A 15,332-nucleotide genomic window follows, 5' to 3' on the forward strand; every position below is an offset into this window, starting at 1 on the left:
TCAGTTTTTTCAGCTTTTGGGGATAAATGAATGGAGTCCAACGTCGGTCAGTTAACAATGTATTAAAATAACAGCAGAAGGTAGTTATTTATGAATAAGTCTAAGACTTCATGTTAATAGAATGATTGAATCATCGAGACATACAGCTCTGGAGGTTATCAAAAAGAGCAGATCGCCGACGTATTCATTACTTAAGTTAAATTGAATGAGATCTCTTTCCGGGGTAAGGGCATATGAAGGCTAGGAAAAATGGTAGACAGGTCTGTTTCAAACGTTCAACTTTACATGAGCAAAATGGATTAATGAAAATAGAAAATGTGGTAAAATTCCCAATTATCTTGTATTTCAAATGCATTCGTCTCAAGGGAAGTTCGACGTTTGAAACAGGCCTTATATTTAACACCGTAGTCAAGTTTGTCATCAAGTTCACGAGCTACAAATTCTCCTCAATTCGATCGAATAATATCATAAAATTCACTACCGATTATATACTATAACCGACACGAACTGGCACCGGTTTGACTTCGTACCGGTCTCATGTAAACAGGGCTTAACACGTGCATCATGCGTGGGCATTCAGTGATTCCATATGGCAGCTGTAGTGCACATTTATAAGAAACATAAAATTATGCACTTTTCGTTACTTTCGACCTGCGGCAAAGCCAATAGAAATTGCTACATGCAAAAGTCTGAAATATTATCTAATTGCACAAAATATTCCACGATCCTTAAATGGACGTAGGGTGGGTGGGTGGTAGGGGCATGCCTTGTGGAGGGGTTTGAAAGTCCACAATTCTTTAGGACTGCATGTAATTTGAAGACAGATCAATGCAAGATTTATTAAATCTATCAGTTTAAATGCAGCTAAGCATGCATTATATTCCAAAAGAAAGTAAATGAAGCAAGAAAGTTTTTACACTTAATAATCCCAATATATAAGATTCACATAGAATAAGCACGAAAAAATTTACCATTAATTTAAAAAATGCTTCGTCGACGGTCATGCCACACGAATGCGCATGATCAAGACATGTATCTTTGAAGACACGAAAATCAAGCAAGATTTACCATTAAGGCCATTTAAAATATTTAAACTACTTTTGTTTGGCTGTTCAAGAACGTGACGTACAAACAAAGATGGCAGCAAGATGAAGATTTGAGAGTATCAAATCGTTCGAACACAAGTGAAACGTTTTAGAAATCATTTAAATCTCTGATGTAAATGAGATCCCCGCAGCGATCAGATTCAATCTAAATCAAATGCCGGTGGCCAATGTCCGTAGACAAGTGGAACGTTTGACGTTCCCTACCAAACAATTTCAAATGCAGGCTTTTTTCTTCATTTCAAATTGAACTGTTTTCTTCGAGTTGAAAGAGTCAAAAATACAGCATACAAAGAGATAAACAAACACACACCGACACAACATGATTTGCTATTGATACTTTTACTAGAATTTACTTACTTAAAGCGAATTTTAGCTACGTTCGATCGAATACAGAATTCACATTATCCTTTCACTATGATACACTTACACTATTACACCTGGTGAGCAGTAAGGAGAATTTACAAATTGGTCAACGGTGTATCATTCATTAAAGCCTATTATGCTACCTTAACAGTAGTCCAACTGCTCTCTCCATATTTTCGTCGCGCTAAAGTTTCTCTCGCATAAAGTCTCTCTACATGCGTGTGTGCCAGGACACCAACTAAGTTCGTGGACTTATTTGAGATGAACCAGCATCTTGGAATTATAGGAAATTTCCTTTGATTTAGGACAATGATCTAAGGAAGTGCAAGAACCGCAGTCTTTATGAAAACAAGTTTATCCCTCCCCCTACATCGTAAACTGACTTGAGTAAGCTAGACGTGTATAACCCCATCTACCCCAGTAACATGCGGCAAAGAAGAGAAAAATTGATCAAGTCAAGCTTTCACCTTCTGGATGATGAGAAACATGGAGTCGGCAAAAAGGACAATCACTAGACATCTACAATTATCGAATATTCAAGACCAATTTGCCGACCAAAATAAAACATACAAAGATATTATCCGACTGCTTCTCATTTCCTAAAAGTTGAACTTGCAATAACTCGAGTTGTCGTTTTTAGTATGCCTTGTATAACGGCAACAAAATCAAACCTTCCCTATAAACCAATTTGAAAATGACCCAGAGAGCATCTATAAACGTCGCAGATGATATTTAACCACGTGATAAGATTCACTCGAATAGCCAATTAGAACTTGACGATGTACAAATGTCGGATTATTCAAATCAATTCTTAAATTAAATCAACATTGGCTAAAGTATTATTGATTGATATCAAAGTACTAAAAGAGAAAGAGGGAGAAGGGAGGACCTTTGTGTATTACGGTTCTTGCACTTCCGTAAACAGACCGTACTATTTTAACTGATTTATCAGTTTTACTCAAACGAATTGTTGACCGCCGCAGAAGCGGTCAGAAGACTTTGTACAAAGCGCATGCGCATATTGACTATCCAATTACATTATTCAACAACGGACGGACGGGTGGGGAGAGAGGAGGTCTGTTCGATTTTCTGCCCCGACGCGTACGACGAGATAAAATTTCACATCCATTGAATCGCGCTCGTCGTCAGCAAATTAACACTCGTAGCTCCACGTCGGGCGTTCATATATAAATCTAATAATTATATTTACTTATTCACACGGGATCCAAACTACACGAAGATTTAGTCCACCTCATGACCTCGGCATCCAGTTCAAATTTAGAGTTCAGTTGCTGGCAAGGCCATCGTGTCCTAAATCTCCTATGGTGCACCCAAGTCAGAGCAGTTCATATTGGCGAAGATGCATTCGCTGTATGATATCACGACAATCATTAAATACTCGTCTGATGTTTTCCGTGTCAACAGCGCATGTAAAATGTGGATAACAATAATGTTTACCATCACCGTTCGCCGTACTGATCCGCTACACAACAAGGAATAGATATTAGACACAATCAAATAGAGCAAACCACAACTCCAAACACCTTCAAATTAATAGCCACGCGGGACACAAAACTCTTCGAAACCACACTTCGTCAAACCCCATTCCGATGACATAGAAAACCATGTCGAATTTCAAATATGGCGGCACTTCAAAAATCTTCTTGTATCATAATAACACTTATTTAATCGATTAACTTCTCAGCATGATACATAGCAAACAATTGACGCATGTATTTAGGAGATCTTTGTTTTGCACCATTGAGAGATGGCGGAATTCATTTTTTTACATACAACTAACGCTTGTAACCAGTGCTGTAGAACTAAATTTATCAGATGTGGGGGGGGCTCTCTTGACGTTTTTGTCAATAGTGCCCTTTTAAAATAACCCAATTTAAAGGTAGAAGGGGGGCTCCTCCCCCAAGCGTCCTCCCACTTCTACAGCACTGCTTTTAACTACTAAAACGTTAACCAATATCTTCTTTACTGTCAAATATGACTGAATCTTTAAGGCCGAGCATATTAATCAATTTTAATTATGGACATTTGATTGGACGTTTTTGGATCACATGGTACATGCAGTAAATAATACAATCCAAATCTTAATGAGGGTGTAATGAAAATTTCAATTTTACTAGTTAAACATGGAAACAGCAAAAACTTGATAATTTTTGTTGAAAACCGAAATGAACAAAACATTACAAGATATTTTGGCGTCGTAAAACAAAATACAAACTTTCTCATTTCTATGAAATTTAAATTTTCAAAGATAGAAACTTTCAACTCTTCCTCACGAAAACCCCCCATAAAAACTCACAGTTAATCTGTAGATAATGAAGAAAAAACTGTTGCACAACAATAAAAAATTGCACACTGAGCAAAAACTTCAACCTTACCGGACGGTGTTCTCTTCAACTCGGACAAACAAAATAACAAGCCAATCACCACCGCTTTCAATCAATACGTAATGAATGTATAAGTCCCGGATTAGGCAAATCCAACGACCGAAAATAAAAGCCGCCATTTTCATTATCAACTAACATTTGAGTATGAATAAATAAGTATAGAGCATTATGAAATCTCGTTTCCCCATCGATAGTTTGAAAAAAGACGAGCCCCAGTCATCCTTGCTCGTTCAGCAAACGTTTGAATAAAGCACGCAAAGAAAAATCAATGGCAACTTACTAGAAATTCGTCTCGGATAAAATATTTCGCTCGAGTTACTTGTTCGTCGTCATCTGGTTCGGCCGTTGCTGAAAGACGATTCGTTATTTCTACATGATGTTGACAAAAGTATGGTACCAGACAAAAAAACATACGTAGCAAGCTTTGAAATATAATATAATTATCATAGGAAGACACCTTCACTCTTAACCCGGTCAAAAAAATCCCCGTCGAAAGGAGCCTTTCACATACCCTTAGTCACCAGCAAAAGTCGAAGACAACCTTACACTCACCGCTCAGTCAATAACACCAATCATAAACAACCTTACACAGTTACACTTACCCTCCAGTCAAAACACCAGTCACATACAACTTTACATTTACCCCTCAAGTCACAAACACCAGTCATAGACAACCTTACATTTACCCTCAAGTCACAAACACCAATCATATACAACCTTACACTCACTCCCCGGTCACAAACACCAGTCATAGACAACCTTACATTTACCCCTCAAGTCACAAACACCAATCATATACAACCTTACACTCACTCCCCCGGTCACAAACACAGTTCATGGACATCCTTACACTTACCCTCCAGTCACAAACACTCGTCATATACAATCTTACATTTATCTCCCAGTCACAGACAACCTTACATTTACCCCCCAGTCATAGACAACCTTACATTTACCATTCAGTCACAAACACCAGTCAAAGACAACCTTACATTTACCATTCAGTCACAAACACCAGTCAAAGACAACCTTACATTTACCATTCAGTCACAAACACCAGTCAAAGACAACCTTACATTTACCCTACAGTCACAAATTACCTTACACTTACCCTCTAGTCACAAACACCAGTGATAGACAACCTTACACTTAACCCCTAATCGGTAGGGCAACGTTGCACTAGCAACATACACCAGTCAGTTAGACATCCCTAAACCTCCTTCCTCCCAGTTAGCCAAGTCCCAGACAAACCCAGCTTACCGTCAGGTGGTGTTCTGTATCTCGCGAAATCGGGAAAATAATCTTCGATTTTTGATTTGCCTGCTCGAACTTTATCACGTAGAAGGTCTTGCTTGTTTAAAAATAATATTACTGAAATCGTCTTTAACCATCTACAGAAATAAAAATGCGCAATCAACGCACGTTCAAAACTGACGCAAGAGAATGCAAGAAAAGAAGAGTCTTCCATGTTATATTATCAAATACAAAATAAACAGCATTTAAAATTCAAAAGCTAAGTCTCGGTACGAACTAATTGAAAAACAGAACAGTGTAATCGAGGCCAACAAAATGTTTTTAAAAAAGTTTTAAATGACAAATTCGATTCATAAGCTATTCATAAAAACCTCAACTAGGTGTACCTATTGTTCCAAATACTTTTGAATAAATCCAACGATTCTCGTAATCGATTCTGCGAAATGAAAAAAAAAGATGGTCAGGAAAATTGATTTCCATCGAAACCCGAGTAACAAGAAACATATTTCATGCAAAAAAATGCTCACCTGACTGGGATCCTCTCTCAGGACCAGGTTGTAGCTACTGCATGCCACCACATAAATAATCGCAGTGACATCTGAAAGAAAAATGCGGAACACTTAAAATTTAAAGTGATTGTCATTACTGACCCCGACATTTCTGTCATCACTTGTCGTGTCTAAAACATTTCATTAGCTACATCAGCTCCTCGGAAGATCGACGGCATTGGAAATAAAAATCCTCAATGTTGGAAATAAAAATCCTCAATGTTGGAAATAAAAATCCTCAATGTTGGAAATAATGTGCATACCATTAAAACACTGAATCCATTTCCTTCTTTCGTCCCTTTGACCTCCTACATCAAACATACTAGCAAAGGAAAGAAAAAAAGAAATTAAGTCTGGATACTTTTTCGGTCCGCCAGTTAAAAAGATTGTCGTCTGCAAGTGAAAACGTCCATTCTGCCTCGTCAATTGAGTCGGTCAGTCTGTCTTGAAAGTTGGTAAGTAAAACTGGTGTGTACGGTAGCTTGGTACTTCGGTCACAGGCCACCAAAATATAGCTCGCAACATTTTAAAGAACATTGTGAGCCAGTTTTTAAATCATTGTATTCTTAAGATCATTTTTAAAGGAGGAAATATTACTGTTTTTCAAAAAAGCAACACCAAACAAACAAAGAAACAGCAGTCAAATAAACTCTGTAAAATGAGAAAACGCACGTAAACAGATAGTTGAGCACTTCATATAAAAGGTTTGCTGATTGGCCCAAGTAAGAATAGCTATATTATTGGAGCTCATTTCAATGCCGCAATTATACACTCCATCTCACTTTTAAAGGGCATATGACTTAAAAATTTTACTATTTAAATTATAGTCTCATTTAACAGAACTTTGAAAATGACCGTGTATTTTTAAAACAGTTTGTGAATATCTCTTTTCATTCTCGAAATATTGAAGTTTTTGTAATGTCAGATCTATGCAACTTTCTACGTCATTTTGCACGAGTCCCTGCAAAGTTTCAAACATCTTTTATATTCAAGTCAACTTTTGGTTGAAATGATCATGCAATTGCTTATACCATTAACTCTTCACAATGAAGGGAACCCTGCTCGGTTGAGGTAATATATCGGCAAATATACCTGCTACTTCAAATTCTCATTATGCAAAATGACGTAGAAAGTTGTATGGATCGGACATTACAAAAACATCATTATTTCGAGAATGAAAAGAGATATGCACAAACTGTTTTAAAAAATACACTGTCATTTTCAAAGTTCTGTTAAATGAAACTAAAATTTAAGTAGTAAACTCATATGCCCTTTATTCAATCACAATCCTTGCGAATGATTGCATTTGACCAATCACGATCCCTGTGAATGAAAGTATTTACCAATAACAATCCCTGTGAATAAATGCGCTTAACCAATCACAATTCATGTGGCTGAATGCATTTAACCAATCACAATCCCTTTGGATGAGTCCAATTTACAAATCACAATCTATGTGGATGAATGCATTTAACCAATCACAATCCGTTTGAATGAATGCAATTTACAAATCACAATCCACGAAGATGAATGCATCTAACCAATCACAATCCACGTGAACAAATGCATTTAACCAATCACAATCCACGTGGATGAATGCATCTAACCAATCACAATCCACGCGAACGAATGCATTTAACCAATCACAATCCACGTGAACGAAGGCATTTAACCAATCACAATCCACGTGGATGAATGCAATCAACCAATCGCAATCCATGTGGCTGAATGCGCAAAGATATGAAACAAAATAAACAAGTAAAAACACTCACTGGAAATTAACTTTATCAACTTGAAATTTCGTTTCGACAATACCGGACGTTAGGACACGACATCTTAGCAAATCCTAGAGTGTCCAACAAAAAATATGAGAACAACTATAGAAAGAGAAGTCATACTTCGTCCCGAGTCTCCTCCTGTCTCATCTTACCTGATCCGATGGCATGTACGATGGTTGTCGAACTAAATCTATCCTGTCTAAAAAACTAAAGAAAGAACGTCGAATTAAAATGTTTTCCTTTCCACAACGACAGCGACACGTGTTCATGTCAAAGGATCGCGAAATAGTTTTTGACGAAGTACAAGTAAGGATAAGACAGAATAACAACTGACCTATATATATATATAGCTATACCTGGATGGCATAAACATGGATTACGTCTATACTACGCATGTATGGCAAACTTTTTCCAATGAGTTAATATCTACGACTTTTTCAAATACTCAAATAAAACGCTTGAAATGTTTCGAGCATGTTTTTCGGTTTTCAATTTCAAACGTTTTCAAACAAATTCCCTCGTTTTATTCCCACTTTACGTCCTTTATCCGAGTTACGCAATCATATCATCCAAGGGGGCCATCAAAATCCCCACGCATTTAAAGATAGCAATTATTTTACATTCAAATCCTCAGCAAGTGACAAAACTTCGCGCAATATGCCTGCTTTAGTTTGAAATGAACACAAGCATCGAAAAACAAAAAAGCCCCGTGGGTAAACGTTGAAGATATCGCAAATATATAACAATACAAATTTGAGGGTCAGGATTTCCATTTTTAAACTAGAACAAAGAATCTTCACGGAGTGTAAAAAGAGCAAATATAGAACACAAGGGTAAATATAGAACAAGTCAGATAAAAAATAGAATTGACTCAAAATTCTTGAATTAGCAATCATTTTTTATGATATGATCTGATCACGACGAGAACTGACCGTTGATCTGATGCAAGCCCGGTGAAAATTGACTAAAAAATTTGATAGGACTTGGCCAACTTGAAGAATTCGCAATAGAATTAGATAGAAGCCGAAACCCCGCAGTGATAGCTGACGATAAAGTCTGATTATACACTGAAGCACAGAGAACAACATTTACTTTAGAATCGGATCCAACGGCAGAAAAACCACACATCACAAAAATGCGATTTTTAAAATGAAATGTAAGAATATGGCAGCATGTTGATGAAAAAAATAGTGAGAAATTAAGAAGGATATCATACGAAGTTATAAATATAAATAATTACTTGAAAAGGAACTAACACGAAGAAATTAGAATAAATGGAATGTTCCAATGAGCCAATTTAACCACAGGACTGAGAAAACGCCCAAACAAAGCTCTTTCCTTTTGAGAAAATAGTTCCCAAACTAAATTAAACCTGGCTGCTCTGGACTCGTGCTGGGCAAACAACGGTAAGTGAAAATACGTACATTAAAAACACAATAAGGGTCGGGGTGTAGATGAACATCATTACGTTTGTACGAGGTAGCGAAGTTACTTCGAATTTGGAGTTTAAAAAGTTCATAGAAGCTTTAGGTGTAAAGTTTATGAAATTTAACTTAGCCATACAATATAAAGATAAAAATTTGCAACCGAACTTGCCCATATACTATATACATATAAACAACATTCGATTTTGAAAACACGCGGTTCGTATGTTCGAGGTTCAAAGCGATGCCTTCGAAAAACGTGAAAATTGTCTCGCTTAATTAGAAAGCATGCGTTCACAACTTCGAAATTGCTATGCATTAAAACGCCAAACGATGCCCACATGTCAAAGCGACATGCAAGACGTGTGCAGCGATGCTTTGAAAAGTGATCTGAAATCGGAAATAAAGGCGGGGAAAATCGCCCCATTCACCAGAAACGAACACTTCAAGGTCAAAATAAATAGACTTTCTATTTTGGGCAATAGTCATCGTGGTTTCGAGAATACTTCCGACACATGTTCTCGCCCGCCGTTGTTTTGACTAGAACGCCTCAAGTGTTTTGCAAATATGAGTTTTGAGAAGATATATATATTCATAATGAATCGTAGACGACAATACGTAAGTGTGAATAACGAAAAGCAACTAAAAATAGCGTGCGGTTTTAAGTGCTTTGAATAAAGAGACTTATACTCGTGCTAATAAAGTACTTTGTATTGAGTACCATGAGCTATAGCCAATATTAACGTCAAAGCAACGAGCACAGACGGTTTTGTTGGAGAGCAGTTATTTCATTGTGAAAGCGCGGCTTTCTAGAGGGGGGGAAACATTACCTCGAAGACTGTTTCCTGTTCAACAGAATCACTCGACTAGTACAAAAATTAAATCAAAAAATACTAAGCAAACTTTTCAGCATCCGCTTATTGACGATTACTCGTAATGTCTTAAATGTAAGTTTAAATGTAATGTCTTAAATGTAAGTTTAGTAAGGTATTGCCTTAGGCATGCAGAGGTCGAAACTCATTGCAAAGTTTAACTCGTCAGACATGATTATACCGATAGGAAAATATTTGTATTTTGATTTTCGTTACTTCATGGTATGTAACATTCACTTTAGTGATAAATTTGGCAGATAAAAAGTGAATATTACTTGACCAATCGAGAATAAGATATTATTGGACCAAATCATACGTATGTGTAATTGCCAATTTGCCAGGCTTAAATCGTAGTTTCAGGTATTTTGACCAGTAGGAAAACATCAATAATAGCAACAGAATTGACTGAAAGTTAAAAGTGAAGAATAGAAATTTCCTAAATAGGGAATTTCCAAATCCTATCACTGATTGTACTCCACTCTTTCTAATCAACGATAAAGCTGATCCTGATCTAATCCACTAAACTAGCAAGCCTTAACTAGCAATAACCCTAACAGTGGACTACAAGATAATCCATACAGGACTATGCATATAAACAAGTGACAATAGGTCTCGTCAAAGCAATCAAGTTAACAGGGCACTAACACATTTGCGACGTCTGATAGAATTTAATTGAATCTATCACACGAAGAAGCTTCTACCTGGTCTGAATTTTACTTTGAAAGCAAGTCGTTACTCATGGTAATGAAGCAAAGTACTGGTGTACTAAGTTAATACTAAAATCTTTTAAGCACTCAACCCAAGACACCATTTCGAAAGTGAACTAGGTCGGTGTTAGTCGATTGACCTCAATATCATTGTTAAGCAAAAATTAATTTACTTGTAACGATATTCAAAGACGAATTCAAGCAATCACTGAATAAGAATCCATTCCTTCGTAAGCCTTACCAACAGAGAAGCGCAACATTTGAGAGCAACGCTTGTAACATTGTTTAGTATCAACTCCTATAATATGGTTCCTGATCAACCACCCCCCCTGAAATTAAAACATTCTCCGAGCATACTATTCTACGTGATTTTCTTCATCGTAATATTTTAAAATTTCTTTTCAATTATGGATTTCAAACTATCTAACCCCCGTCACGTGACGGTATCTCAGCGTAAGCGCTCGATGTTTGTTAATGTTTAAGGGAAGAGGAATAGATCGAGCAGGAAAGAAATGATTTGTTGTCAGCGTAGGCAGTGATTGTTAAAGTTATAAAGACGTTGAAATATTTCAGTAAATTGATCCACGAAACACGACACTTAACGTACACGAAATGATTTAGAAACCTATCTCCTAGATGTCGATGGAGGGGGATGGGAAGAAGAGAGTCTGGTGGTGGGTCTCTAGTGGTAGGGGGTAATAGGGGGTTGTAAGTGTAGGGATTCGGGTCTCACCAAACATGCAAAGCTTAAGCATTCATAACATGACCAACCTGAATAAAGTTGATGAAAATGTTGTCAGCAACAATTACACCCCCTCTGGAAGAACTTCAAACAAAGACAAAATACATTTTCACACATTACTACTTACAAACTGCAAAAGGAACAGCTCTCATGTCCTTGCCCTTTCACCCCTCAAGGGCCAGAGTCTCAAAGTCACCCAGCAACCACAAATTGCATCACTGAAATCCTATAGGACATAATACCGAAGCAAAAACATGAACAGCCAGAGAGGCAATTGTACGTCTCAAATAGTTTATCAGGAACCAGGTATTGTAGTTGAAACAATACAACCTGGTTTATCAAAAACTTGAAATCTTTACTTAACTATAGACGAAACAAGATATGTCACAAATCCATGGCTAAAACACAGCAAGCCTTTCACTTTCATCGAGCTAAATTCTGGGCATGAAAACAAATGTTCAAAACCAACACAACACCAACATACAACTTGAAAACTCGTATATCGACCATCAAGTTAAGAGCTTTCTTGGCTAAACAAATTCAATTTTCCCGTACAACAAGCATACTCTCACATAACAGCAAAGTCGACCAGAATACAGCAATATCAAAGGAGTTGTTACAAGAAAGATCTGACCATGTTTCCAAGAAAGTTTATTAGGAATCAGGGCAAATAAATCAACATGACCAAAATTCAATACATGCATGGGGATTCAAAGTCCTCCGGCTAAAACCATACTACCCTTGTCATAGAATGGAGTGGTTCAAGCTACAAAACATTGAAGAAAGATTGTCAAATACATCTGTATTTTCACGTTTGCTTGTTGCAATTAAGTCCTTAAAATAGCACCAGCTTAGGAAGCATAATCCACTGTCAATAGGTTCAAGGCTGGCAGCGATAGCTTAAGATTACTGAACAGGAAAACGAAAACCTAAGAATGATAATCCTTTCCTTGACTTGTGCAGCCCAGCAAAAGCGGAGGTGGATTTGAAAATAGTTTGCACTTTCGCTTCTAAGACTAAGCTAAAATCGGAGCAGAAATGCTCTGTTGTCAGCGTAGAAACGAATAAGGGTATTTGAATAAACCTTGGAACTTTGACAGCAATGCATGGCGACAAGCAGGGAAAGTTTGATGCAAACAGTCCTAGCAACAATACTGCGTCATTCCTTGATCAAGTACGCGAACGAAAAGATGAACGAGATCAGTCGAAATGCACGCGTGCAAGTGACATCGCTTATGCTGCCTCTTTGCAAAGAAGCTTGAGCAACATTTTAAGCCCACTAAGCGAGCTTAGATCGTCTCATACACAATAAAAATGAAAATATTGTTTTCGGCTGTTTCGAATTCCCTCCAAAACAAACACAATTGAAGCTGGAATATCTAGTCTTTTCCCCTAACAAGCTCGGTTTTCGCGCAGCAAATATGGCATTCATTTGAGCGTTTGTCAAATTATAAACATCGTAGATTTCACCGTTCGTCAAAGGCGAGCGAAAGCCCCATGTTGATACACACGAAATGTCGCAAATTTGCTTCGCGAAACTAATTTGTTCTAATGGTTTCCATCAGAAGACCGAAGAACAATTTGGTGTGGGAAATGTCGCGAAACATTGTAACTATTATGCTTCGGTTGCTACTCGGCCGGCGAATTGTACACCGAATATTTTCGCTTATAACGAGACTAGCTTAACAAAATTTCACTTACTATTGAGCACAATCTATGAGTTGATATTCATTGGACCGTTCGAAGCACTCTTGAACTCCGCTATCCTTCCACAGTACCATTGCCCCATCGAAAAAATCCTACAAAACGCACAAGAGAAACGTTCGCGTACGCCTAATTGAAACAACAACACATAAGGCTCTTCCATGGAAGCAGCGGTGTCGCTATGGTCGTGGAAGCAACTCTCTTTGGCCACAAATCGTGTTGCAATTGGCTTGATATTAACACGCTTGACGAGCAGATTTGTGCACGATTTTAGCCTCAAAAGTTTGCTTCTACGCCAGGGCCATCGATTTCAAACAAATCACGGTCCTCCGACGTAAACATTCACAAAAATATAACATATTTCACTTACCGGTGGGTAATCAAAATCGGGTGCTGTGGCCACTTCGTGTATGTAGTCTACACGACTCTGATTCTCGGGATCCCCTATCTTAACAGGCGGTGTTAGAGTGCTCATAGCCCCTGTAATCGTCTACAAATACGACAAATACATTATATTATTGACGAGAGAAGCGCCTACGAGTTGATAAAGCTTGCCAGAGACTTTGCGTTGCTAGTTGTAATGAGGGCACTATAAATTTCAGCTCATACGTACCAATATTGCATCGCGAATATTTCGTTTGATATCCTCAACTTTTTGCTTTTTTTCCCTTAAAATACGACAGCATACAACTCTTTTAGCTTGATATCAAATGATGGATGCAAGAGACAAGGAAATATCGCCATATAACACGGCCGTATCTCACCAAAGAGACGTAAACTCGAAGACTTACATTTCGTCGAAGCCATTGACGTGAAGAATTCGCATCTGTTTAACGATTGTACTCTTGCCCGATTCTCCGGCCCCTTAACGAAAATAAAGAAGAAATATGAACGCCATTCGATAGTCCAAACCATGGTCCTCCTTTAGACTCAATAAAACAACGAGAAAGACGTTTAAATATGTTACCAAGCAAAAGGAGGCGATGTGTAGCTCGAAATGCTAGTTTATCTTTTTTCAACTGTCTCTCGATTTCCTTGTTGTTGTGTTTTTGTTGCTTACGCTCTTCTTTCTGTTGCTCTGTCTGCCCTGGTCCAAAACACCCCATCGCACTAAAAGTGCGAGCAGCAAAAACGGAGAACGCCCCCGTTGTAGTTTTGAGTAAAAACTTTGCGAGGCTCGTTGAAGATGGCAAGCAGTCAGTCGCTCTGAGCGCCCGTTCGTCGTTGTTTTAGGGTGTGTCTTCTGCGCATGTGCTGTTGGTTTGATTGTATGCAGCCAATATTTGGCCCAACATAATTAGAGCGAAGAACTTCGTCCGATTTTCATTGAAATTTGACCATATTTTGCAGAATGGACGCGGTGAAAAGCTTAGCAGATACAACACCCTACTTACAGTATCGAAAACATCAAATTTCAGCTCTTTCTTTTGTCAAGAAAGCGATGCAATTTGCGACCGTGTTTCTGTCAGTATCAACGCTTTGCATATCATAGAAAAGTATCGCTCAACAGCGCATGCCAACTGGTGAATCTATTTATAGCAGCGAGCTATTTTAAGCTCTAGTTGAAACAATAATGACATGAATTTGATAGGATAAATCGCTCTTTTTATAACGCAAGAGTTGCAGTTTTAGCAGCTTAGGTTCCAAAGCATCGAAGATCTTATAAAACTTATGAAAAGTAGACATTTCACTGTGATGGTTCCGAGAAAAACATCTCGTAACTAGGAAGGGCAAACTTTGGCTATCAAATTTCATTCACGAACTTGCAGTATGAACAGCTTGTTGGTTAACTTTTACCAAACTTGAGACTCTCGCTTGCATCGTCATACAAGCAATAGCTACATTCATTTTTCTCCAAAGACGTTTTTCACTGGCCCTAATTGAAAACATGGCATAAATACTTGCACATAATTGTACTTTGGTATGACGAAATGAAATTTCCCAAACGAATCACGATGCATATCGTAGCGATGAGGTAACCGCTCAAATAAGTTGTTTGACAACTTCAAATGGACAGTTCCCGAAAGAATGTTACGAACAAACACAATACTTGAAACGGCAAATAAGTTGGAATGTAATGCTATTCAGATGACGTCCATATTTGTATTAAAAGGTGCAACTAAAATAGAAAAGTCATTAGTTTGTCACGTCGGCTTTTTTTCAAAACTCAACCAGCATACACTTGGCCATTTAAGATGCATTTCAACGCGGCCAAAAGAAACGCAAATCATTTCAAAACTAGCAGCTCAGAGACCCGAACAAAGCATTTCCGTGTTACCATGCAACAATGATCTTAGCGAGCTCTAAGAGCTAAGAGATAAACAGACATGTTCTAAATATAAATACGAAACAGTAAGACCTAGAACACTTCAAACCTCTTCTCTTGGGCATTTTTTATTGAAGCATCACTGAAGTGATAGGGGCACAGT

General features: G+C 37.8%; 1 protein-coding gene across 2 annotated transcripts; it reads right to left on the bottom strand.

The window, feature by feature from the left end:
• Positions 1-1,429: 1,429 nt before the first annotated feature.
• On the bottom strand, positions 1,430-14,397 carry LOC124435850 (guanine nucleotide-binding protein G(s) subunit alpha-like). 2 transcript variants are annotated; one of them, XM_046985795.1, is made up of 13 exons: positions 13,871-14,397; positions 13,695-13,767; positions 13,517-13,571; positions 13,274-13,393; positions 12,901-12,998; positions 7,607-7,661; positions 7,449-7,522; positions 5,940-5,998; positions 5,656-5,726; positions 5,515-5,564; positions 5,135-5,265; positions 4,155-4,243; positions 1,430-2,952 (listed from the first exon to the last, which is right to left on the bottom strand). In XM_046985795.1, exons 1-13 carry the CDS (start codon positions 14,007-14,009, stop codon positions 2,806-2,808), a joined length of 1,161 nt encoding a protein of 386 aa, XP_046841751.1. In that variant the 5' UTR covers positions 14,010-14,397; the 3' UTR covers positions 1,430-2,805. The 2 variants fall into 2 exon arrangements, with proteins under 2 accessions (XP_046841751.1, XP_046841752.1); XM_046985796.1 differs by having other exon boundaries at positions 4,155-4,222; positions 13,871-14,395.
• Between the last annotated feature and the right edge of the window lie 935 nt (positions 14,398-15,332).

Source organism: Xenia sp. Carnegie-2017, unplaced genomic scaffold, assembly GCF_021976095.1.
Source record: "Xenia sp. Carnegie-2017 unplaced genomic scaffold, XeniaSp_v1 HiC_scaffold_16, whole genome shotgun sequence".
Taxonomy (NCBI): domain Eukaryota; kingdom Metazoa; phylum Cnidaria; class Anthozoa; order Malacalcyonacea; family Xeniidae; genus Xenia; species Xenia sp. Carnegie-2017.

Coding starts and splice junctions, on each gene's coding strand:
- LOC124435850 (XM_046985795.1), bottom strand. CDS start 14,009: ATGGGGTGTTTTGGACCAGGGCAGACAGAGCAACAGAAAGAAGAGCGT. Junction 7,662..12,900: donor CTCATAGATTGTGCTCAATA/GTAAGTGAAATT, acceptor TTCTTTCTTTAG/TTTTTTAGACAGGATAGATT. Junction 4,244..5,134: donor ATACAGAACACCACCTGACG/GTAAGCTGGGTT, acceptor AACATCATGTAG/AAATAACGAATCGTCTTTCA.